The sequence below is a fragment of the Trematomus bernacchii genome, unplaced genomic scaffold (genome assembly GCF_902827165.1).
Source record: "Trematomus bernacchii unplaced genomic scaffold, fTreBer1.1, whole genome shotgun sequence".
NCBI classification, from domain to species: domain Eukaryota; kingdom Metazoa; phylum Chordata; class Actinopteri; order Perciformes; family Nototheniidae; genus Trematomus; species Trematomus bernacchii.
The window spans coordinates 1,692,382-1,717,433 of record NW_022987771.1 but is presented as its reverse complement, the minus strand read 5'-3'; the positions used below and the strand labels follow the sequence as shown (position 1 = coordinate 1,717,433).

Here is a 25,052-nt window from a genome sequence, read left to right as displayed (position 1 = left end):
GTTATAATCCAATCCACTTTATTTATATAGCACATATTAAAAACAGGGGGTTTACCGAAGTGCTTCACAGCAAACATAACATTATAATAAAATATAATATTACAATAATAGATAAAAGGCACACATAAGAATAGATAAAAGGCACATAAAGGCTATGGACAGACATTAAAAGCATAAAAATCGATAAAACATAGCTCAAACTGACTCGAAAGCGAGGGAAAAGAGGTGGGTCTTCAGGCGGGACTTAAAAGTTTGAAGGGTGGGCGTTATAAAGGCATTAGCACTGAGGTCATAGCTATTGATGGTGATTTTCTGGACTCCATTGTATTTAGAGCTGTTTCTTATATTATGTCCCCTTCATGTCTGTAAATAGGGAGGTACAACGTGTCTTGTAGTCCAGTAGTAGACCCCCTTTAACTATGACCTCAATAATAAACATTGACTAATATTTACACATTTCCAAACATCCAAAAACCAAAAGTTCATATACCAAAAACTGAATATTATAAGCTCCGTAAACATAGAGGTTATACCAGGAATGTCGTAACTATACAAGATTTCAAAGATGTACCTAAAGGGGTCACCTAGTGTATCAACTTAAAGGTGGGGTATGTAATTTATTTCAGAAACACTTTTTGTTATATTCCATGGAATGCTCTTAACATCCCGATAGCAATGAATATATTAAATGCTTTGACAATAAATACATAAAAATATCCCATCTGTGGAAGCCGTGGCGCTGTAAAAAGCACGACCAATCATCTGAGCCGGCTAAAATAACTGGATGGCCAACCTGCCTGTCAGCCTTCCATCTGTGCACAAACTTAACTCGTGCCCTCATTGGTCATGTGCGCGTTCGTGTGTGTTGGAGGAGGGGCTCTGTAAGGAAGAGGCAGATTTTTTCCGGTTGTGTATTTTGAAATTCTAGCGCACTCGAGCTGGTTTCTCCAAAATTACCTACCCCACCTTTAATAATTATGTTGATACTGTAAAAATCTGAATATCTTCATAATAAAATACAATCAGAACATGTTTTATGTATTGTATTTTGTGTGAATGTATTACCATTGTATTGTGTTTATTTTCATGTTATTTGATTGGTAAACATTTGCAAAATTCAGTACAAATACCTTTATGATAATGCTCCATACACAAGTGTTTGTTGAATCAACATTTATGAACAGACTTTACCAAAATAAACACATGAACACGAGGTCTCTCAGTATCACTCTGTAATGTTTAATTGCTTTTAAAAAATTGCGTACCATACAAATGAGATACATTGTTTTATAAGCAAATATATATTATACTTTCAATTTGATAAAAGGTTACAGTCTGTACAATCATCTCCTGTGTCTATACTTAATATGATTCAATTTATACAGTGAAATCATGTATATATCATAGAAAAATGACCTCATAATAAGAATTTTTAATTAGCTTTCAAGGTCACACTTTTAAAAAGTTGCACTGTTAAAAACATGTGTGATTTTGGAAATACTGTGAGAATGTTAACCCTGAAAGCAGATACACATTATAAAAGCAGTAGTAGCAGAAATAAGGTGAGCTGGGAATTTTTAAATGGCGATTTAAAAAGAGAATTGTCATGAAAGGTTACATTTGGCACATAGAGCTTTGCTTCAAATACATGTACATTAAAAGATAATTTACCATTAATATGGAAGTAGTATCCAGATTTAGCTAAAGGTTATGCAACAAGGCGGATCTTGTCAAATGTATACATTTCATTTAGTAAAGAAACTTCCTTTCCAGCACAGAACATGACCTCTCTTAACTTTCACATTTGGCATCACTCTCTATGGCTTGGGAGGGACATCCAAAAGAGCCACATTTCCCTCATTATTAACTTGCTTATTAAACCAATTCACACATTTATTATAACCACTCTTTTGCATAGCCTTGTATTAGGCTGTCTCTTGACATGTCCGTGCCCTTACGGTACTTTACGTTACGCAGATTTCTACAGATGTTCTTGTTGTTTCCTCAAACATGCCCAGGGTATTTTCAAAGATCTGAAAAACAATCTGAGGAAGTAATTGAATTAAACATTAATCCATTTAAAATCCTGAAAAATGTGCCTTATTAATTCATAAATGCTCAGCAGTGGTTTGTGATGGCACTGTGGTGACAGAAACGGTATGAGGATCTCAAAAGGAACAGTGCTGTTCACTGAGAAGGAATGCAAATTTCCTGCAGCTGCAAATAGTTGCGGAACAAAAAAGTCCATTCTTTGCATCTGAAACAGTATCATCAGCATTCATTCTTTCCTCTCAAGTAGTGTGTGTGAAAACACTCCCAACGTCTCAGTGCAACACACACACACACACACACACACACACACACACACACACACACACATGCACTCATGCAGGGAGGTGAGGTGAAAAACCACTCGTTGTCCCTGCCTTCACCTCTGTTCTGGGAAACAGAGGGAACATGCAGGTCGGATTTAACTGGGATTAGCAGGGTGGTGGGTGTAATGGAATGAAGAAAGGCTGGGGTGTCAGAGAAGGATCTGAGCTTTAGCAAGTGTTTGTTCGGGCTCGTATGAGTCCAGGTGGATGTGGGCAAGCAGGAATTGCAGAGGTCAAAGAGGTGCCACGTAATTCCCGGGAAAAGTCCCAAAAGCACGAGTCCGTTCTGACGTACCTACAGAGAGCAGAGCACACACTGTGGTCAAACAACGGTGACAAATAAATGTAAGCACATATACTAGAACAATTCACAATGCATAGTTCATTGTTGCATTATCATCTGCAATGGTTCATTATGTCCACTAGAGGGAGAGCTAACACTGCTGTATGTTTTCATATCCTAATTCAACAGAAACACTAAGAATTCATGTAATTAAAACAATCTTAACAACATTTTATTATGTTTTACTTATTTTATGAATGGCTTTAGACTTGAAATGTACTGTAATATCATATTATTTTATTCTTTATCAAACGACTTTACTGACCTTAACTGATGCCATATCATGTAAAGTCTACAAGGTGGTAACAATTACTCCTAAATACATTTGCAAGAAACATAAAAATATAAAAGGCCCCCTGAATGATTGGATTTGTGTATGAAACATCATGGCCTTCAAGTCACCTAATAGCAATAGCAACAACAATGGCGACACCTATCAGAGTGACTTCTTGTTAGCCAGTCCCTTCATCAGAGTGATAAAACACTAAACATGGGAATACATTTTAAAAGAATGTTTCATCCTTCAGGTAAAGGTGTTAAAACTATACTGAAGGCTCTCTCTCTATATATACGTTCAACATATACATCTAAATTGAGGTAATAGAAAACTGTGAAATTGTTGTGATCTTTTTTGTATTCATCTCCTTAGTCCTTACCTACAAACCAGCCATCGTCACATTTCTCCATCACTTGCACAATGTCTCCTTCTCTGAGCTCCAGCTCATCTGAATTCTGTGGTTTGTAGTTGTAAACAGCTTTATGTCTATAATAGATACCATTGAAAAAAAAAGACAAACAAATAGTTTAAGCCACAATTTCACCAAAGCTGCAACACTTTTGCAACAATAATAGACAAATAAAACATACGGGTGTCGTGGCACCGCTGTGGAATCAGGGTTGTTTGGCACTTGTGGCAGGGAGTTAACGTGTGACCGAGCCGTGACCGAGTTTGGTATCGCACCCTGCAAGAAATAGAAACATCATGTCAGGCATTATGAAATAAAGGAATGATTAACAACACCCCTTTCAACACAAACAGTGGTGTGGACATGCAGTGAGATTCTCAGGCAGGGCAGTGGAGCAGACCTGTGGGGGGTCAGTGTGTCTGGGAGTGTTGGCTGTGGTTACTCCTACTCTGTGGGAAACAGCAGATTGTGTCCCAGCCCAGTGGTTGTTGTTCAGGTTGGTGGGTGAAGCCGTTTTTGAGGGCCATCGATTGGCTGTTTCTTTGGATACGGGTGTCTGAGTGGGGGAGCGTGATTGTGAAGCTAGGCTGCCGTAAGGAACAGGTGAAGACGGATTCAGAGGGGAGTTCCCGGGTTTAGGGCTGAGGGACGAGGGGGTGAAAGGGGATAAGGGTGACCGCGGGCAGGGGGAGTGCAGCGGACGGCCTGGACTCTGGGGTCCGGGAGACATGGGGCCCCCCGCTGGGAAGTCTTCAGAGGACAATCTGGTGCGGGGCATCTTGTTGACCTGGACATAGTTGGACGGGAAGATGCCGCTCCGGTTGGTCCCTGAGATCCTCCCTTCTAACCACTTATCGTCAACGCGCCTGGTTACATTGATCACCTCGCCCTAAGGAAGAAACACAGAGACAAATATAATATCCACAGAAATGTAATATCAATATATTGCCTATTGATAGAAATCATTCCATTTTAGTTTGGGAGTAACACGCAAACCTTGGTACTGCAAAGGTTTGCAAGTCATTTTTACACTTTTTCACAGTTTTTGTTCTAATTAAACACACAAAATACAACTTGTTGATTCGTGAATTTCCATGTGCAGGGAGGAGGATTTTGTTACAGAGCCAGGCCAGCTGTTTCCGTCTGTTTCCACACTTGATGCTAAGATAAGCTAACTAGCTGCTGGTAGCTTTCCATTAAGCATACAGTCATTGGGAGTGGTAACAATCTTCTCATCTAACTCGAATACAAATTTGAATGCATTTGATTGCTCATAACATTTCACGCAACAAACTGACTAGTAGTACAGATTATTTTGTTCCAATACATAATTCAATAGAAACATTTCCTCTCTGTTGCAGCAACACTGTAATACTCACTTTCCGGAAAGAAAGTTCAACAGGTAGATCAGCGTTGAAGTTAAACAGAGCCACAGCTTCCCCGTAGTCCAACACCTGTAGAGTGGGAGACCTTATCGGTGTCGGCTTCTCCGTAGGAGCCAGAATCTATGGAGGACAAGGGAACCAGTTTTGAGAAAGTATCACATGGTTTGAGACAGCCAGTACAAAGCATCAGTACAGATAGTTCAAATGAGACCCATAGAGAAATGTACCTCCACATAAGATGTGGGGAATATGCCCGCTCGTCCATGATGTTCTCCTTCGAACCAGTTGGCATCTACCTGCCGGTGGATGTAAACAATGTCGCCTTTCTGCAGCATGAGCTCCCTGAAGAAAGGAAAAAGAATAAAGAGACCCGCATAAGGAAAATAAATTAGATTAAAGAGTTAAAAGTTAAAATGTTCATTCAGAAGACACTTTAGATTTGTATTTGAGTTTTAAATCTGAGATCCTTTTACACAACGTTTTCTTGAGAACAATATGTTGCAATATGTACAAGAAAGGAAATGTCTATTATATCCGCTCACACTGTAACTCACTTCGGTGTCTGAGCTTGGAAACTGAACTTGGCTCGCGCTGCTTTCATCTGGAGAAACAAACAAATCATTCAGGATTCAAGATTTGTAGGTGCAGTCAACATGTGAGCAATTTAGGATTGATACATATTGAAAACAGGATTGAAAACATAATACCACAACTTTGGTTATTCTTTTTAAGTATCAAGAAAGTCATAGAAACATACCTTTTTCTCCTCTTTCTTAGCCGGGAGCTCCATGGTTTCATTTGCAGGAGAAAGGCGATCTACTGTAGCGCAAAGTAAAAGGCACAGCGGTGTTAACGGAGTCTTAAATGGCACTCTTTTGTTCAGCAAATGTTGTTTTTGGATGTGTTGCTATGAAAAGCCCTAACAGCTGCATAGGTTTTCAAAAAAGGATCCTTGAAATTGTTCAGGCTGGCCCCATCAGGACTCATTTCCAGAAAAAAACAATTGTTTAAAGCTAATCTTAAATCAGGTCTTCCGAGTTCCACTTCCTATTTTCGCGGGCTTCCTCCCCACCCATCTACACCTTCGGTTTCTAAAGGAAAAAACTGCAAAAGCTTTTCTATGCACACATCAGCCTCATCTGAAATGCCAAATACCAGAGCAGAAGACAACAGTGGCAATTAAAGAGAATCATGGGACCTTAAAAATATATTAGATTACGAAAACCCTACATCAAATATATGCCTGATTAAATAAGCAGCCTGTACACGGGTGGGTTCAAGTGAGATCAACGAAGGGGAAAAACAGAAGATGATCAACTTACTGTATGGACAGTTTAAAGAAAGTTGGTGGGAAAATCATAGTGTGCATTTGTGTGTTGAGCCCAAAAGAGAAGAAAATCCATGTTTACCATGTGTGGGGGAAGAGGTCAATGATGAGCCAACAGAGCGATGGACAGGCTGCTTCGCTGCTGATGAATTGCTGGAAAAAAGGAAGAAAATATGATCTCTATGTTTGTTTTACTGCCAATGTGTCTCCCAATCAGGGGGGGGGTGTCTAATAACATCAAAGTACATTCAAACACACACACAAACGGAAATAGCCTCATGTTACAGGGAGAACGTGTGTGTGTGTGTGTGTGTGTGTGTGTGTGTGTGTGTGTGTGTGTGTGTGTGTGTGTGTGTGTGTGTGTGTGTGTGTGTGTGTGTGTGTGTGTGTGTGTGTGTGTGTGTGTGTGTGTGTGCGGCAGAATTACTGTACAACACATCTGGCTGCAGCTGCTAGATTTCATACACTGGACAGAGATGAGACAAATAATCAGACAGCTAGAAGGCCAAGCAGACGACACTATGTGCCTCATGTTGTCATCGTTAAAATACAAATCTGTTTAAGATTAAGTTTGGGGTTTAAATCACATTTACAGCCCCCACAACTGCATTCATGATCAGAATGATGTGTCTTTTTTGTTTCTGGGTTAACAATTAAATCCATAACCCAAAGCTTCCTGCCTGGATGCCTCTGAATGCATTTACATATTTCCAGACAGTACTGTTTTGTATTCCAGTATTTGCAGCTGGGCACCATGAGCTACATAACATGTCCTTAGCAACTGGGTGTTGGACAAAAAAAAAACCTTATCCAACCAAACCAGGAAAGGTCAGAACCCATGAACTCAACTTAGCAAACAACAGCGAGAATCCTCCAGGAGAGCATTACGCACATGGAGAGAAATGTGGAATGCAGCCTGCTGTTTGAAGTAACAAATACTGTACGTGAACTTGTTAACATTCAACAGCTTCCTAACAGAATCCAGGACAGAGATTCACCTGATCAACTAACTGGACATGTACAAAGAATAAATGGTTGTGCTAACTGCAGGTATTTGTTTCTTAAAACAGCAGGAAGCAACGGGCAGTTACTCCCACTCAGGGAAACAATGTCAAAGTGCATTAAGAGGGTGTTGGGCTCAGAGGAGGTCTGTTGGGCTCAGAGGAGGTCTGTTGTTCAGTGTTGACTAAGGCCTTAACATTGACCTGTCCTGCATGTGTGTCTATTATGATATGCAACATCACTTTAAAACCTACTAAACCATCAATATTTACATTTAGTCATCACTAAAACTGTGTGCAATCTATCAAGTGAGATTACAAATGTCTAATATCCACTTGTTTGTGAGGAATTTGCATAACAGAAACAGAAAAATACAGGAATGCCATGGCTTTGTACAAAACTAAGTAAAGGTAAAACTATGCCAAGAAACACTTGAAACACTGAAAGCCCTGAATCTACTGTGAACAGTCTAATGGTGTGTGTAAGAACAACTCTACACTTTGGTGTATAGAAATGAAACTGACAACTGTTAACTAGTGACAAATGATACTAATGTGCATTAAAAAACTCCTTTATTTAGTCTTTAAGTGGAACCTTTTGTGGACAATGCAGTTTTAAATGATAAACATGTTAGTTTACATACTATTTTACCTTTCTGAATGTCTCTTTAAGTAATCATATTTATGTTGTTTTCTTAAGTTATGTTGTCACTGACCTGTAGTTTGTAGTCCCAGTCTTTGGTTCGGTTACCGGCTCTTTGCCTCTGGCCTCCTGAAAGCAGAGTGAACATTAAGTTAACTTTGTTCCCTTGCAGCCCGCTGTATCTCACAGCTCAGAGGAAATCTCACAACAACTCAGACAAAGTAGAGGTGCTGACCACTCCCAAAGGAGCAAGAAATCCCCTGGGTCCTATCCTCCACAGCCTAAAAAACATCACCATTCATGATCTGTCTGAGCTGCCAGTGATTTCAATCAAATCGCAGCCTATAAAGCAAACGTAATCACACAAGAATCAGGAACAGCTTGAAAATCAAAAAACATTCTTGGCAGGGTTGCATCCAGATCACTCTCTAAAACAAGCATTGCGGGAAGAATCTAAAGGTAATTGATTGCAAAATGTCTTCATTTTTTTGGCAGCCAAATTTGCAGGCAGGTGATTAACACAGCACATCAATCCAACAGCAAGACAGGCAGGTGATTCCAGGGCTGTCATCCAGGAGGAGGAACAACACACAGGGCTAGCAAGCTAGAAAGCAGGGAGGGACGCTGAGTCTCGCAGCCTTAATTGGGGGGGGGGTGAGGGTAGGTGAGGATTCTGCTAGATTTGGAGGGAGGGATGCTTCTGCAGAGAGAGTCAGGAGGGGGGCTCAGTACCTCACCCCGGCCTCGACGCAGCTTCTTCTGGGAAAGTCTCCTCTCCAGGCCCTGGATCTCCGAGTCCAGCTCAGCCTCAAAGCGGCTCAGCTCAGAGACCAGGCTGGCCTGAGCCACGCAGCCATGGAGTTGGAATGGCAACATTAAAATACAGAATACTAAAACAACATGGAGCTAATGGTGTCCCTTTTTGTGGTGGTACAAAGATAGAACGTGAATGCAGGAATTAAAATGTTGTCAAAGAAGCTCACCTCAACTGAAGGGGGATTCGGTGTCTCAGGTTGTTTCTTCTGGGATGTATGAACCTAACGAAAGCAGAAAGCGACATTAAACAGAAGTTATTCTTTCATCCAAAAACATGTGGGTAAAATCTAGTTTTAGGACTTTGCTGCGGGTCCATGTTCATGAATAATGTTGCGTTTCATCAAATTGCTTTTATGTACTTTACATAGAAAGCCTGGGGTCAGGTTATATTATTCCAGAAAGGAGTATTGGTTTGATTTGGGAAAAATGTAACTGCAATGAACAGTAGGATGGGGTCTCAATAGGGAGCCACAACACATGTTTGTCCTGGAGCCCATTATGAATTGTATCCAGCCATGAGAAAACCCTTTCACTACTATTCTGACAATGTGTTTTGGAGTCAAGAAAATATTTGGAACTGAGCGGTCTTTCCCATAAAAGAGTTTGCCCAAAGAGAAAATCAGCACATCTCTTTTAATGGAAGAATTCAAGACAACTAGACTGTAATCTGGACAATGCAGTAGCTGGATTGTAAGAGGTTAAATGCTCAAATATCCCGCTCTCAATCTGTCTTTACAAAGAGAACAGCTGATTCTATCAAATATTACTTTAAAAGGCTCTGTTGGAGAGAACCAGGAACCCCTTGCTCCATTTCCAGGGTTTTTTTTGTGAAAACCTTGGCTGAAGGTATCCATGTGAATGCCAAGGCCTTCCCCTCAGCTGGAGCCATCCTCACTACATGCACAGACTGTAATGTCAGTGTGAAGCAGCACAACACCTGATATGGTCTGAGCGCTGGTTTGCTAAACGCCGTCCAGGGGATCGAACATAGGCCGCTGTCATAAAGAGGAAATGAAATAAGTCTCCATGCTGTGAGGCATTATACACCACAAGAGGTTAACACCATAATGCGGATCACAAGACACCTCCGCTCCCATGGGGGAGTAGAAACAAAGATTCCTTTTCTTTTACAAGCGTGGCCACTGGGCACAATATGCACCAGATCTGGGACATTGTTGCAAGAGCCATTAAAAAAAAAACTACCATAGAAACACCGCTCTGTAACTCACCACGGTGATAAAAAAAAACGGCTGCACACTCAATTACAAAAGCTCTTGGACGCTGGAGAATACACAAGACAATAAATTACAATCCCAGGGGTAAATAAATATGAGTCAAAGTGTCAGCTTCAGCAGCTCTTAGATCACTGACTTTCAGCACAATACCTGAGGAACACAGACATAAACACTTAGATCATGGCTTTTCTTGTCTGGAAAGCTACATGAATAAATGTTTAATCCTCAGAATCAAAGAAAGTGAGAACATCTGGTTGAAAGTGGCAGTAACGCTGTGAAATTACCACATTCACAAGTTCCCTCGCGTGAGAAGATGAAATATGAGGACTAATCCTTAAAGAAAAGGTGCCCATCCTGAAACCTGTTCCTTATCCTCCCCACTGGGAAATCAGTTTAAGACTAAACAAAGAATTCAAAACCATTAGAGCCAACAACAATGCTAGATACATTTATCCATCCATCTATCTAATGGAGTTTTCTACTAGATTCATATCAGAGCCTATTTTTAAACGATGAAAGCATGTGAGGTTGTTACCTGGTTTTGGCTTTCCGAGTTGCTGCTCTTTCCAGGCTCGAAGTCAAATATGCTCCTCGGTTTAGGGGGCTGCTTTCCCGGGTCTGACAGCTTATCTACATCCTCGCTCCTGAAACATAACACCCCAACACACACACACACACACACACACACACACACACACACACACACACACACACACACACACAGCAAGTAAATCCCGGCTTCATTGTGAATGCCTGTAAAAACAAATCCCAACATGTCTGTCCCACACGTTTTCCCCCCACTGCTATTGGTCTGAATTTGGGTTGGTATTCACATAAGACTTTATCTGATGTGAGGAATGCATTCATTTTGATGTGTAATCTAATGCATAGTTGAAAAGAATTCAAAAACAGCAGCACATACTGTAAAGCATACTGTTAAATATCCTCTACTTCAGTAGGTAAATATGCACATTTTCTAAATTCTTGTATCTAACAGCGTGCGTGCAAAATAACTTTGGTTTTATCTCCAGAATTAGGTTTAACCCTATAGAATATGTTTGGTTTTTTCAACCCAAGCTGTATTGGTCTGAGGTCTGAACAAAGGTACATTGCTAACCTTCAGTAAGAGCTTTAAGAAGTAGTTTGACATATTGGTTAATATGCTTAGTCACTCTTGAGAGTTAAATGAAAATATGGATACCACTCTAAGTGTACTCCATTAGTGTACAGTAAATATGAAGCTAGCAGAGAGACAGTTATCTAGTAAGCTAGCCTGTCTGAACAAGCACCAACTAGAAAAGCTTATACACACAAATAAAAATGTTATATATCTAATTAGTTTAATTTATTTCATCACACAAAGGCGGCCAGAGGATACTCCAAGAAATAACTGCACAAAGGTAGACTAGCTGTTCCTTCATGGTTTCAGTCTTTGTGCTAAGCTAGGCTAACTAGCTGCTGGCAGTAACTGTATTTAGACAGAGTTAGATAGAGTAAAGAGTGGTATCAATCTTCTGATCCATCTATCTCTCTGTTTGAAAGCATCTCAGGTTTACTTTCATTAAATAAACGTTATTAAATTGCCCACAGGTGTTAAAGTGAGAGGTTGTTCATTTGTCTTAAATATGCCATATGAACACACACTGGCAGCTTGCCTGTTTTCTCTCCAGTGCATGCTGGGATATGCTAAACTAGCTATCCTCAACCAGTTAGAGGCAGCTGACAGTGGCATAACACATAATTTAGATTACATGTTTTAACCATTTTAAGTGGACTTCAAAAGTTTCAGAACCCCTGCAATATCCCCCCTGTGACCCTGAAGCAGTCACATCAAACCAGTGTAAACTCACCAGTCTGGTAGGGCTCCATAAGGTGTTAGCCTGAAGAGATTCTTGTCTGCTTCATTACTTTCTTCTGTGATGTTGGCAGATAACTGGATTCCTGCAGATCATGTGATCAGAGAAGATCAGTCTTAAGTAAGAAACAAGTGGTTGTGTAACTTTGCAGGATAACAATGTGGACTTTGGTGGATTCACTTACGTTCAGATGACCATCGGTCTGAATCTTCCATCTCAGGTTCTAAAAGTACAACAGAGAGACTTTTTTTTAGACTCAAACACTGAAGTAGGCTACTTTGTAAGAAAAATCATCAATACATGTCATTATTTTCCATTTACTCACATTCAATACCAATTGATTTGTCTTATAGTAAGACCTACATTTTAAACCATTGTGTAGTATATTAGATATTGTGAAAAGTGGTATATTATGATGTTAGTGAAAGTATTATGAATACAGTCATTTAAGTTTTACAAAATGTACTTGGTTACAAAGTAGGTTACTGATTATGCAGAATGACGCCTTTCAAAGTGTTGTATAATATCAATATTACATGATTAGATATTTTACTGGTATACTATTGTTTAAGCAGCTTTTTAATCTTGAATCTACTGTCTGATTTCCCCATGATTAAAAGTTGATCATATTTGTTGTAGGCCTACATAAAAAGTAACTAAAATATCTGTGAAATGAATGTCTTTGCTCTACCAGACATCATCGGTAGCACCTCAGTGAGATGCAGAAGCCCTCATTTGGAATCCAATATTGTGTCCAAAACAGAAATCACTTGCAAAGAGCTTAACATTTTCTGCTGAAACAAAACTAATCCAGAGTGGCTCAAACCACCTCAGTGCTGTATGCAATGTGGTGCCATTAACCACACAAATAACAGGGAATGTGTCTCTATTACGCAACACATTGTAGAGACAAATGAACAGCCTGGGAGGGGTTTAGATAAGTGACTGGATTATTATCACAGCCAAAACACAGAGATGACATAAGACTTTTGTGCTCTTTGATCATGTCTTATTTTGCCTCTCCAATAATCTGCTTGTCTGCTGGATCCCCTCCATAATACCTGACACTGACAGAGAGGAATTCACTGTGGTGTTGTGTTTGAGCGTCCTTACCCTCTGGCTTCTTGTGAATCTGTCTGAACATGCTCTTGTACCAGTCTCTGGGCTTGTTCACACTCTGGTTTGAGAAAAAAAGGTAGAGTGCAGAAGGTAAACACATCTGGGGAATTAGAGCTAGAGAAAAACAGCAACAATGGATGAAGCAAGAACATAAACCTGTCAAATCAACATAAATGTACAGTTTTTTTAGACGCAGTTTGTTGAGAATGTAGGCAGAAAAATAATAAAAGTATTAGAACACATATTTGATAACCAAACAGTACATTATGTATTTTTGTTCTTACTGATCTGGAGGCAATGGGCATCCCAGTTTCATCTACTGGACCAATTCCTGAGAACTTGATAAGCCTCTCCTCTCTGGTGGGAGTCCAGCTGCGTGGTAAAGTGGTGTGGCCTTGAACGCCATTGGACAGTCCATCTGAATCATATTGCAAAACCACATTTAGATAAGTATATTTTGTCCCTTTTTTATACATTTCAGATGAATGTAGGTGTGTTAAACAGCCATGAGTCTACTTTCAAACTCTTACACATCACACAAAAGCAGTCCACATTATTGCGTACCTCTTACACTTCCTCTGAAACTTTAACTGCATGTCGTTTACTCTTTGACAGTTTTAATCTCTTACTCTACAAGTTTCTTAAGTGGTTACTTGTAAACTGATATTTTTAAATACACCTCTTCTTTTTAAACACTTTTAAATGAATACGCTGTGACTGACCGTCAAATCCTTTCAGGTCTCAGGTCACCACCTTTGACCGTAGAAAAAATTGGCTAAGCTTTCACAGTTTATACACAATTTACTGAAACTGCTTCTGGGGCTTACACATGAGCTGTTTCTTCAACACGTTACTTAAATCCATTTCAGGACAACAAATCAAATGACACTTAAATATTAAACTCCTTTCACTGTTCTTCTACTCGACAATCTTCTACTCCTCACACCATTTAATTTCCCTGCTTTGACACTTCATCAACATTTCCTTCAGATTATGCATTCAAATCGAAATGTCTTGCTCTTTCCACATTTACATTTTCAGGAGCCATTAGAATAACATTTTCTTCAAACATTGTATCAAAAGTTAATGTTTCCAGCCTCATGTTTACATGAAGACATCATTCAATTCAACTAGTTGAAGTCTTAACACATTTAAAATATTGTAATATTTAAAATAAAAATGTATTTCCTTGGCGCTTTAATTGACTTTTGTTATTCACAGATTATAAAAACTGTACCTCACCTTGCCCTTGGTTTGGACCATAATAAGATCCAAAGCTGAGATTTGTTGGTCCATTTCCATTCACTTCTGACACCTTGAGATGAGCAGAATGAAAGACATTTAATAATGGTTTCCAAACATATCCATGGCTGTCATGCATCAGTTTTCCACAGGGAGGAGCACTTCATGCACTCAACCTCTAACCATTGTTACTAAATACAGCCTCCAGGAAACTTCTGTGCATACCTTAAACTCCCCAGATGACAACCCCATAGAGCGGAAAGGGCTCAGAGGAGGCGTGGGGAGCCCAGGGGAGATGACCACCACCTCATGGGTCATCACTGGAGAAGTCAGGATCTGCTGGCCTGAGGAAACTCCATCCTCCCCGGAGAAGATGACCCGGGAGCCATTTGGATCACCGACCACCTCCACACGTTGCTAAACAGAGGAAATTAGAAATATGGATGACCAAAAACAATGTGTGAACTCTGCTCCTGTCATGTGCTCCTGTCGGCCGGGGTAAACACCGCTCTCTACGGGAGGTCATGTGAACTTGTTAGCGGCCCGGCTATTCTCCAGAGAAAAACTGGCCTCAGCGGGGGACCCTCTGATGAAAAGGCCCCTAATTTATTTAAAGCAGGACCAGTGGGAAGTGGTGTTCCACCCACTTCATCATCTCTCTAGCCACAACTGCAGAAAGGCCTCATTCAAGGTGCAGAGCGGGGGCACTGAAACAGGAGAGGACCATTATGAGCCCATTAACTCCCTATTCAGCAGGCCAGGGGGCAGGGAGGTTGGGAAGGGGGCCGCCGATGTCAACCTCAAAGTCCAGCCGTGCAAGCAGCGGTCTCCATAGTGATCTTTTTACTCCCCCCGTCCATGATGGCCAGTCTAGCTCTCCTATTGTCACGTTATGTATTTGAATCAGGTGCCGTGGTCCTCCCAGGGGTCATGGGAAAGCCTCTGAGCCTCGTGGAGAACCGCTATCTGCATTAAAGGCATGTTGTGTTGACCCTGGGCTAACCTTTGTGACACTCATGAGTGGTTCTCCTGGATATTGAGGGGTTAAATGTGCCTATTCAAGACAATGGGATTTGTTTAATTGATATGGGATGTGTAATATGCGATAATGGGAAAGTCAACATTTAGAGTAATTAATGAGTATTACCTGAGACTGCATGTGATCAGTTTTGGTCCTTGTGTGACAGAGATGAAATGCTTGTGCCCAGCATCAAAAGAATCTGCAAAGACATGAGAAAATCCACACTATTTATATATGAACTTACACTTTTTTCTTTTCAATTGTACAAAGTTTCTAGAGGAGTTGCAATAATCATCATGAAAATAAACTGTGTTTTATAAAAAGGGAAATGTACAACCCCTTTAAGATAAGAGTATTGTCCGAACATGATGATAAGGTTTTTGTTTTTCTTTGTGGCAGATTTTACATTTATTTAGATTTAAACAAAAGTAATCTGTTTTGAATCTTGTAACAATCGGTCACCACATTTTCAAATGTTTCTCTATCCTGATGTTTCATGGAAATACAGACACGTCATATTATCACACAGTCTTAAAGAGGAGAGCACAGACATAAATACAGTTTTATGTGAACCTCTTTGTTTAATTGTGTGTAGATAAGGGCATTGTTGAATGAGAGTTGTAGATCGGTTACATTGTCTTTGCAGATGTCCAATGTATATCTTACATATTTAATCTGAATCTTTCAGCATGCCCTTTTTTTAACCCGTTGAGTCATTATTGTGTGGGTTTCCACAAAGCGTCTCAGTCATAAATCACATGTTGTATCCAGACACAACTGTTCCATTATCCCAGCCCACCAGTATTCAGAAGACGGAAAGTTGGCGTCACTTTCCCCTGGTACTAAGGAAAAACCCACCCAAAAAACGAGTGTGACTCACAAGCCTGCTTCACTTTCCCACTCATACAATGCCATAATAAGCTGGACTGGATGATGGAGAGGGTCTGCTACTGAAAGTGAAGCTCCTAATCAATTGCACCCCAGAAAACAGATTAGGGGCTGCTGTTTCAACTTCAAAGGCACGGGGAGGATGAGGGGGAGGCCATTTCCGCTCCTGTGTGCACCTCTCATCTACAGTGGCTAAATGGCCAATAATAACTTTGCAGGCATAGAAACCACAAATGCCATTCAGCCCCTGTAACCCTGCACTGTAAAACCAAGGTTAAGTGGTTAAGTCTTTGTGCAATGTGTGGATATAACATATCTTATCTTGGGAGAAAAACAACAGATTGTAATGAAACAGTATCAGTATTATGGTGCAAGCTATGGTTATGTAGCTTGGCAAGAAGCTAATGATCAAGTGTGGCTACTAGTACTACATGCTGAGAGCTGCCCAACCCAATTTGCACTAATGAGTTCTCCATGTGGCATTTGCAACTGTGCATTAGGGTCTATAATTATTGTGGCCAATTCCAAGAAGCCTATATGAACTGTGTCTCTGTGCACAGGGGTAGGACACAGCACAGAGAGCATGCACTGATAGAATCAATCCTCCTCTTTCCAGACAAAGATGTCACTCCATGTGATTCATCATCTCCTAATAAACTGCCTTACATAACGGGAGAAATATGGGGACCGGAGGATTGTGCCTGCTACAATACCATTACTGCTCAGGCTTGACAGATGACCTATCATCGCCCACAGCAATCACAGCCTGCTGATTATCCATCTGACAATAGACTACATTGCAAATAAGCCACATTAACAAATGATGGCTTAATGTAATCTCATTTACAATGTGTATTACCTGCTGGTTCTTATTAAGTCCGGATATCTCCTCAGGAGGTTGGTATTCACTTAAAAGGCCCCATCGCATTAATGAACAAAAACCTAGACGTGGAACTATTTGACTTCTTTTTATGAGTGTGTCTCCACACAGGCCTCTTTAAAACAGGAATTCTGAAGAGCAAACAAAGGAGTTCCTTCTTTTTAAATATAGCAGCTTTTTTCACACCCATTCATTTCAAACTAGGATTGGTAACTCGAAAACATATGAAAAATGATATTAATAAAATGTATATTTTAAAAGGTGCAATCCAACATATAATGGGACTTTTATAACATGTAGGGAATCACAGGCAACACAATGAGAAATGGTTTCATTTCATTTCAAACCTTTATTTATCCAGGTTGTATCCCATTGAGATCATTGATCTCTTTTTCAAGGGAGACCTGCTCAAGTAGGTTCCACATGAAACATTAAAAACATAACAGAACAACAAAAGGACATCATACAGTAGCATTACAGGGATTACAATTTACATAACTATCCACATGCACAGGTACCAACAGCTTCCGATTCAGTAGCATCCAACCGAGCTTTAAAAACATTTAGTGGCACCAGATTGCTCAGTTTCCATTTTAATTGCAGACTATTCTGGTCCATTTTGAAGCAGCGGTGAAGAAGATGTTCTGACTTTTAGTCCCTATGTCCAATCCTAAAATGCAACCTAATAGCTTACTTTCTCAACTCCTATATGTTCTGCCTTCTGTTAACCATTTCAAGTTTCAGGAACAAGCCAAGATAAAAGGCATGACTCTGACCCTTTTTTTACTTTTACTTTAGAAAGCTCTCTCCAGAAGCAATAGAAGAAAATTGACAATTGTTCTCTGAGGCCAAATATTCCTACTGGGTATAATTCAATAAGTGTAAAATTGAGGAAATTCCCTTTTGATACACACTGCAATTTATTACATGTATTGAAAGGAATGCCTGCAGTGAAAGCAACTCTGTGACACCAAAAATCTGGCAACTGCTGAAACCCCTGTTTTTTATTTCCCAGAGGGACTGAGTTGATCGTGTGTGTTACGTAAAGAACAACTGATATTACATGTTACTTGTTAGACGCTTTTATCCAAAGCGACTTACATACTCAATACTGTGGGCAATCCCCACAGGAGCAATTTTGGGGTGAAGTGTCTTGCCCAGGGACACAACGACATGCTGACTGCAGTGGGGTTTGAACCTGTGACCCTCTAATGCCAACACCAAGGCTCTATCCACTGCGCCACATGCCTCGTCTGATATGTGTCTTAATATTTTCTAGACTCATGGAGCACTCTTTAAACATATTTTTTAAACATTGACATGGAACTCCCTCCACTCAGCAGCCAGAAATGTTTCATCGATGTCGCATCCTGATGTAAACTCATGTCATAACATTGCTCTATGTCTCAGTGGTGCATGCATTCCCCCTTCAAGAGCACCAAACAGGATCCTACCTAATAAGGACAAATCAGTGTTGATATCTAGCAAGAAAATCCCTGTCCAGAAGTCTGGCTCTCCCTGGGGTGGCTCCGGACGCCCAGTGCATTTTTACGTAATTACCGAGACTCAACAGCGGAGGTTGCTAAGCTTTCGCATGGAGACAGGGCTTCACAAACTGTGTGAGAGTGCTGATGCTATCTGTTTGAAATGTATGAACTTTATAGCCCGACGTATTAGTTAAACCCCTGCTAGGTGAGAGGTTCATTATCACCACAGGATCAGTTTAGGATGGAAGGAGCCATAAAAGGCCTGAGCAGAGGATGAGATGATGCCTTGCGTTTTATATTTCCATCTTACTGCAGTGAATCTGATGATGCATTCTAGCCATGTTTGCATTTCAACGGCTTTGTTGTCATATGCACAGTAGCTACAGTGTAGTTATGGCAATGAAAACCTTAAGTCCCAGGCTCCTCCAACAATGAAACATAATATATATAAGACCTAAAACAATCAAACTAATTTAAAAAACAATAAAATAGTGCAAGTAGAAACAGAGTAGAATAAGTAATGGAGATGAACTAAACGATATACATGTCAGAGAAAATACAATAAGCTAAATGTTGTAAGTGAACAAGTAAATGGTCCCTAAAGTAAAGTTAGTCCCTCACAGGGTAACTGAGGACATCCAAAGAGAGAATCAGGGGATTTAAGTATGAAAATATCTGCATCTGTCCCCAGGGTAACACATCCGGTCTCGAAAGAAGCACAGGGCCGGATGTTAAGCTGATTCAAGAAACAGAATTCTAACAGCTCCGTCATGAAATCCAAAAATTGTATTGTGATAAACTTTAAAAAAAAAAAAAAGAAGTTTAGTTAGTGAAGCACAAGTATCCTTCGTATCCTTTTCTGACCCAAAGGAGCGGATGAGGAACCAGACTATTATCTGAAGTTGCTGAGCCAGAGCAGCCCTACTCAGCAGCTGAAAGGTCAGTGAACTTCACCACACCCCTGTGATTCCTCTGAATCACAAAGGGAGGTTTCCATGGACCGGAATAGCAACAAAACCTGAATGCAATGGAAACAGCAAATTTGCAAACCTTAAAAATGTGAGAAAAGACAAACCCATTCACTCTACGGTGATAGCAAGTGAGCTAGCTATGAGGTCACTATTTCTCAACTCTCATTACTCATCAAAAGTCTGTTTTTCCTTCCTTAGGATGATGTGACTGGGTCTTATTGAGAAGCCCCTGACCTACGATGACCTCATTCTCCTCCACATGCAGAGCTCCTCGCATTGTTCTCTCTAAGAACAGGGCTGCCAAGGTGACCACACACACCCTCATGAAAACCTGACACACTGTTGACCCTTTTGTGATTTGTTGGTGCACTATTAGTAAAGTAGTGATTTGCGGTCATAGGGAGAATCATGATGTCCATACATCATCAGTGCCCTCGGAGAATGTGTCAGTAATGAGCTGGGACAATGACAGAGAGTCCTGAGACTTAAATAAACCAAATAAAACTGTCACATCTCCATTTATCAGCACAAGTGTTGTTCTCTGCTTCCGTGTGGAGGGTGAGGAGAAGTGCTGAGTTAATGATTGACTTTATAAGGTGGGAAATACTGCAGAAGAACGGATCTAAATGGAGGACACGGGCCAAAATACAAGCTCAATATTTGCATAAGGTGGTCATGTTGTTTGGGAGAGCACTGACCTGCATTGCATTTGACATTAAACACTTTTCTACAATCTTCAAAAAACATATACACAGTCTGATCTTCTGATAAAGTGTGTATTTCCTGATTGAACAACACGACAGACTGAAGGTTAAAGTCTTTTTAAGCATTTGCACAGACAAATTATCACCGTAGCCTTAAAAGTTGCGTAACAGGGTCATAAAACAAGAATAAATCCTGCCTTAATAAGTGGTAAGAAGGTAATCACAAGCACATTTGCTGAATAAATACAGGGGGTATTTATTTCTCAACAAATTAAATGAGTCACTCTGTAGTTATGTGAGAGACGTTAGAGGTCCTGTGAGGTTTGATCACGCAACCATGCTGCCCTGCGAGCGAAGCAGATGTGCGGCCCATACAAGGTTCTGGAGCTGTTAGTTTATGATATGCAGTTATTGGGGGGATACACACATTTATCAGTAGGGAAGTATGTCACCTCCTTGTATGGTGCTCCTCCAGTCAGAGCAACAGGAGGAGTCAGTGTTTCTTGTCAATGGAGAGGCAATGTGTTCCCAGGAGGAGAATAAATCAAAGCCTCTCTCTGGGAGAATAACCCAACGCTGAGCTGAAGTTTATCAAACCTGTCTTTACAACAAACACACTTCTAATCATCCAGGATCAGTCCTTATTAGGGTGGATCTGTTAGAGTAAAACCATAATGCAATGTGTCAGACAGAGCATGAGAAAATACAAACTCAAATCACTAAAAATCTCACAAATCCTCATGCCTGTCATTTTGCATCTTCAAAGCTGAGTGCAGCCTGTGGATATGAGGTCTGGCAGCTGGACCCTCAGTAATATTACAAAGGGAATCAGAGCCGGCTGTGGAAATCACCCTGACAGTAAGGGGAGCCACCAGTGATGACTGGATGGTCCTGATTTCAGGCCATTAGCGTTGAAACCTGCAGCAGGATGGGAAAATAAAGTCAGACTCTCAGAGGCTCTGCAGGCAGGTGCGGGCGCAGGGATCACATGTTAGGAAACAAGGTGCCCTCAGTGCCCTCTCTCACTATGTAACTCACACAAGATCTTGCCTCCACGTGCACAGATTTCAACATCAAAACATGGGTCAACTTGTTTTCAGGACAGCACTAATCCTGTGGAGCAGCCCTGAGCCGTCAGACAGGTTACTCAACATTTACTCAGACAAAAACCCACAAGCTGACGACAAATTAGTTTCTACAGTGTCAATGTTTAAGATCACGCCGTAATATTTAAACATACCAAGTGTACTCACCTTAAAGTGGCTCCAACAAGTGAACTCACACCTCTTTCTGTCAGTGTTGCTCGTAACCCACGCTGCTCTCTAACTGAGACTCTTCAGGACACACAATCTCTCCCTTTCTCTTTCTCTCTCTCTTACTCTCCGCCCTGCCTTCCTCCGTGCAGGACTTCCCGGTTGACAAGCATTGCCATAGCAACCCACTTTCGGCCCTCGTTGAAAAAGCACCCTCTGCTCTTGCCTTGTCAGTTCGGGGGTGAAGCAGCCCTATTGTTGTGATGAGGTGATATTTCACAGGGTTAACCAAAGGGGAATGCAAATAGTTAATCACCTCCACCGCCCAGACACTGCCCAATGACTCCATGACACCCCCTCATGACTTAATCTCTCCTCCTTTTTGCTTTTGTGTGTGTGTGTTTATGTGAAGGCTACAAGTAGAGAATAGGAGCTCTTTCTGTTCCAGTAGCTCTGAAAGTGTTTCAGAGTCATAACTCCAGACCACATAGTACACTGCTGAGTCCTGCTGACTTTTCTCACACAAACACAAGCAATACTGTTAAAGGAATTATAGCAGAGACTGAAGGATGTTCAAACTATTCAAATCAGGAGATGCAGTACTGTATCTGCACAGATACGTCAGTCAGCATTCAAATTCTAGCAGCATGCCAAAAGCAGTCAAAGAGAGATGGAGCTCATGTCTCTAATCCTCCTCTTGCACATAATACTGGCCCAAATAAAACCAGGATTTCAAGTTAGCCTGCATTGCTGGCCAATACAGACAAAAACCTGAAATCTAAAGTGCTGACAGGCTTGTTTTGGTGCTGAATCACCAGCACGTACAAGGTGAGCCGTCACATGCTAACAAATGCAATCAGCTGTTATACTCATGCACTTTGGGTTGCAGTTATAAAATGACAGGACATGGAGTAGGCTATGTCTGAATATGTGCTATTAAAGCTTGAAATGTAAGGACTCAGCTCTTTTTGAATAATTCAGTGGTCTGGCTTGGTGGAGCGTAACTCGGGGCAGATATCCATTTACAGCCCGCTCTCCTGACAGGGTTGTTTTTGCCAACAGTTGAGCCGCTGAACCTGAGGGCCACGCTGGGAAGTGCAGGTTATGAGGCTCCCCTGATAATCTGTGTCCCGCAGGAGCAGACTTTCACCCCGCTGTGACCACATCTGACACCCTGTCACTCTGCAGCTAAATTAGGTAATCACGCAAGAGGAGATTGAAACTTTGGCCTGGACCCTGACACCTCTCCACACACTAGATCCTTGTTCGCTTTGTCTGTCTCTTCACTAAACAAACAGAGACACATTGTCAGAACAGGAGAGGTATGATGTATGGCAAACACTGTCCGTTCACACTGAGTGGTATGTGCCAGTATTTTACAAGAGGAGCTCATTAAAAAGATTCCTGCGAGTGAATTAACCATGACATAAATCTGTTACCCAAAAGCTACATCATTTGGCAACTACAGTATAGCCCCGAGGCTTTTTTCCTTTGCTGTGAGAAAACAAGTCTGTAGAAATCAGAAGATAAAGACAGGATTAAATGAAGCTGGAGATGGATGAGCCGACTTTTAAACAAACAACACCATAACCATGAAGACAGATAAGTAGGTCTGGACGTCATACAGTGTCATTCATACCACAGGTTGAGGTAGCACTTTAGGAATGTTTCTGGGAACAAACACAAGAATCATGGTTTATTTTAGCGGTATACAACATTTTTTGGTCTGAGCCTTGCATGGGGACTTTAGGTCACAACGTCAGCTAACAATGCCTGATATAGTCATAAATCCTCATGGTAACTGCTGTTCTTATTTAGAAAAGTTTGGTGATAAAAAGTGCATTTCTTACTGGAAAACATTCAAACCTCTAAAGCCACAACATGAAGCAGATTTTGAAGTAAAAGATTGGCATCTGACACAGTAAAGTCTGACAAGTAAATCCACAACTGTTACATAACACCTTTCCCTCATCCAGCACCAGTCACTTTTCTGCCCATCTCCGTGGCTACTGCACTGAAACTGTACTTTGAACACTTTCAATATATTATTGATATTTTAAACTGTATACCCCGGTTATCTAGGCTCTTGTTTTGTTTAAATGTATACCCCGTTTATCTAGGCCCTTTTTGTTTTGTTTTATGTATACATGTCACACTGTAGGACTGCGGGAAACGATATTTCGATATTTCTGGATGTATAACACATGTAGAATTTTTGACAATAAAGCTGACTTTGACTTTTGACTTTTGATAACAACGTCCTGAAAATTAAAAAATAAACAGCAATAACAATGACAGCACAGATAACAAACAGCCCTTATCTTGTTTGTCTCAGAGGTTTCAAATGATGACCTGAATGATGACAACATGATGCTCAAATCTGTGCCAGATGCAGCTTCCTTACAAATCAATAGTCATTCAAAATACATGGAAACATCAAAATCAAACTCATGGCAAGCTGGAAAAAGTTGTCTGTGTTGTAAAATAAGTGGTGCAATACTTACAAGCGAGTGCAGGCTGAGCAGTGAGGTCTCCTCAGTGCAGAGGAGGTGAATGAAGAGGAAGGAGGGACCGCTGCTGTTCTCCTCTCCCTCTCCCTCCCTCTTTCTTTCTCGGGCCAACAGGGTGTCTTTTATCTTTCGGTGAATGATTCAGCGTGGGTCTGAATGTTTGACTGAGTGTCCGTAGGCGTGTGTGTGTGGCTTATGTTCCCAAGTTTCTGTGTGTGTGTGTGTGTGTGTGTGTGTGTGTGTGTGTGTGTGTGTGTGTGTGTGTGTGTGTGTGTGTGGCTTATGTTCCCAAGTTTCTGTGTGTGTGTGTGAGTGTGAGTGTGAGTGTGAGTGTGAGTGTGTGTGTGGCTTATGTCCCCAAGTTTCTGTGTGTGAGTGTGAGTGTGAGTGTGAGTGTGAGTGTGAGTGTGAGTGTGTGTGTGTGTGTGTGTGTGTGTGTGTGTGTGTGTGTGTGTGTGTGTGTGTGTGTGTGTGTGTGTGTGTGTGTGTGTGTCTAAGCATGCACTTTAAAGCTCATCAGGGAGAAGGCCCTTCAGTAATAGTTTCCATCCACAGCTGGAAATAATAGAGCTTCCCATACAGGCACAGGCGCAGTGGCACCTCCCTCCAGTGTTTCACGTGTGAGGGAATAAGAGGCAATTTCCATAGTCATCTCAATAAATAGACCTGAATAACACACACGTCAAAACAGCACTATCTATTCACTGTTTTTACCTCATTCACATCAGGCACAAAGAGTCTGGAGGGCTTTCCATGAGATCCAGGTGGCTTTATTGCTCACCTGTCACTTTGCAAAGCCCATCTTTACATTTAAGAACAGCTTTTTCTGAGTACAGATGCATGCCCACACACACACACACTTCAAAAGTCTCACTGTTTCCATGTTTTCTTCCAGCACCATACTCACCCAGTATGAGGAAAGCCTTCCAGCAGAGCCAAGAGAAGTAGTAGCTACTGCTTTCCTTTTTAAAGCCTCAGTCCCAGCAGAACTTCAGCTGTGTTTCTGTAACTAAAGAGAAAGTGTAAAGCTTCCGTTAAGCGGGGAGCTTTATCAGTGATCCACACTCCCATGTTTTCCCCTCCGTCCGGAGATATTAGTCTGCAGACGCCTGCTGGATTCCAGGAGCAGAAGCCTCAGCTCTGCCATCCAAGATAAATATTTAACAGGTTGGCTGGAGGATCAGCAACCAAAGGTCACAACTCTCTCCTTCTCTGCAGTCCATCTTCATGTAGAGATGACCACCTCACCCTCCACCATGACACCTCAGATTACTCTCAGGGGAATCACAGTCCAGATGAGCAACAAGCTA

The 25,052-nt window shown here is 41.1% G+C and overlaps 1 protein-coding gene across 6 annotated transcripts; it reads right to left on the bottom strand.

Annotated features, from left to right (window-relative positions):
- Window positions 1–1,215: 1,215 nt before the first annotated feature.
- sorbs3 (sorbin and SH3 domain containing 3) lies at window positions 1,216–23,875 on the bottom strand. 6 transcript variants are annotated; one of them, XM_034148717.1, is made up of 21 exons: window positions 23,737–23,875; window positions 15,176–15,248; window positions 14,254–14,445; window positions 14,029–14,101; window positions 13,071–13,204; window positions 12,781–12,844; window positions 11,852–11,890; window positions 11,662–11,752; window positions 10,347–10,455; window positions 8,744–8,797; window positions 8,493–8,600; window positions 7,834–7,889; window positions 6,199–6,269; window positions 5,547–5,608; window positions 5,344–5,390; window positions 5,017–5,131; window positions 4,784–4,909; window positions 3,805–4,293; window positions 3,586–3,680; window positions 3,375–3,481; window positions 1,216–2,670 (listed from the first exon to the last, which is right to left on the bottom strand). In XM_034148717.1, exons 2-21 carry the CDS (start codon window positions 15,185–15,187, stop codon window positions 2,609–2,611), a joined length of 2,106 nt encoding a protein of 701 aa, XP_034004608.1. In that variant the 5' UTR covers window positions 15,188–15,248; window positions 23,737–23,875; the 3' UTR covers window positions 1,216–2,608. The 6 variants fall into 6 exon arrangements, with proteins under 6 accessions (XP_034004608.1, XP_034004610.1, XP_034004612.1 ...); XM_034148719.1 differs by lacking the exon at window positions 23,737–23,875 and adding an exon at window positions 21,233–21,357 and having other exon boundaries at window positions 1,216–2,045; XM_034148721.1 differs by lacking the exon at window positions 23,737–23,875 and adding an exon at window positions 21,233–21,357 and having other exon boundaries at window positions 4,192–4,293.
- Between the last annotated feature and the right edge of the window lie 1,177 nt (window positions 23,876–25,052).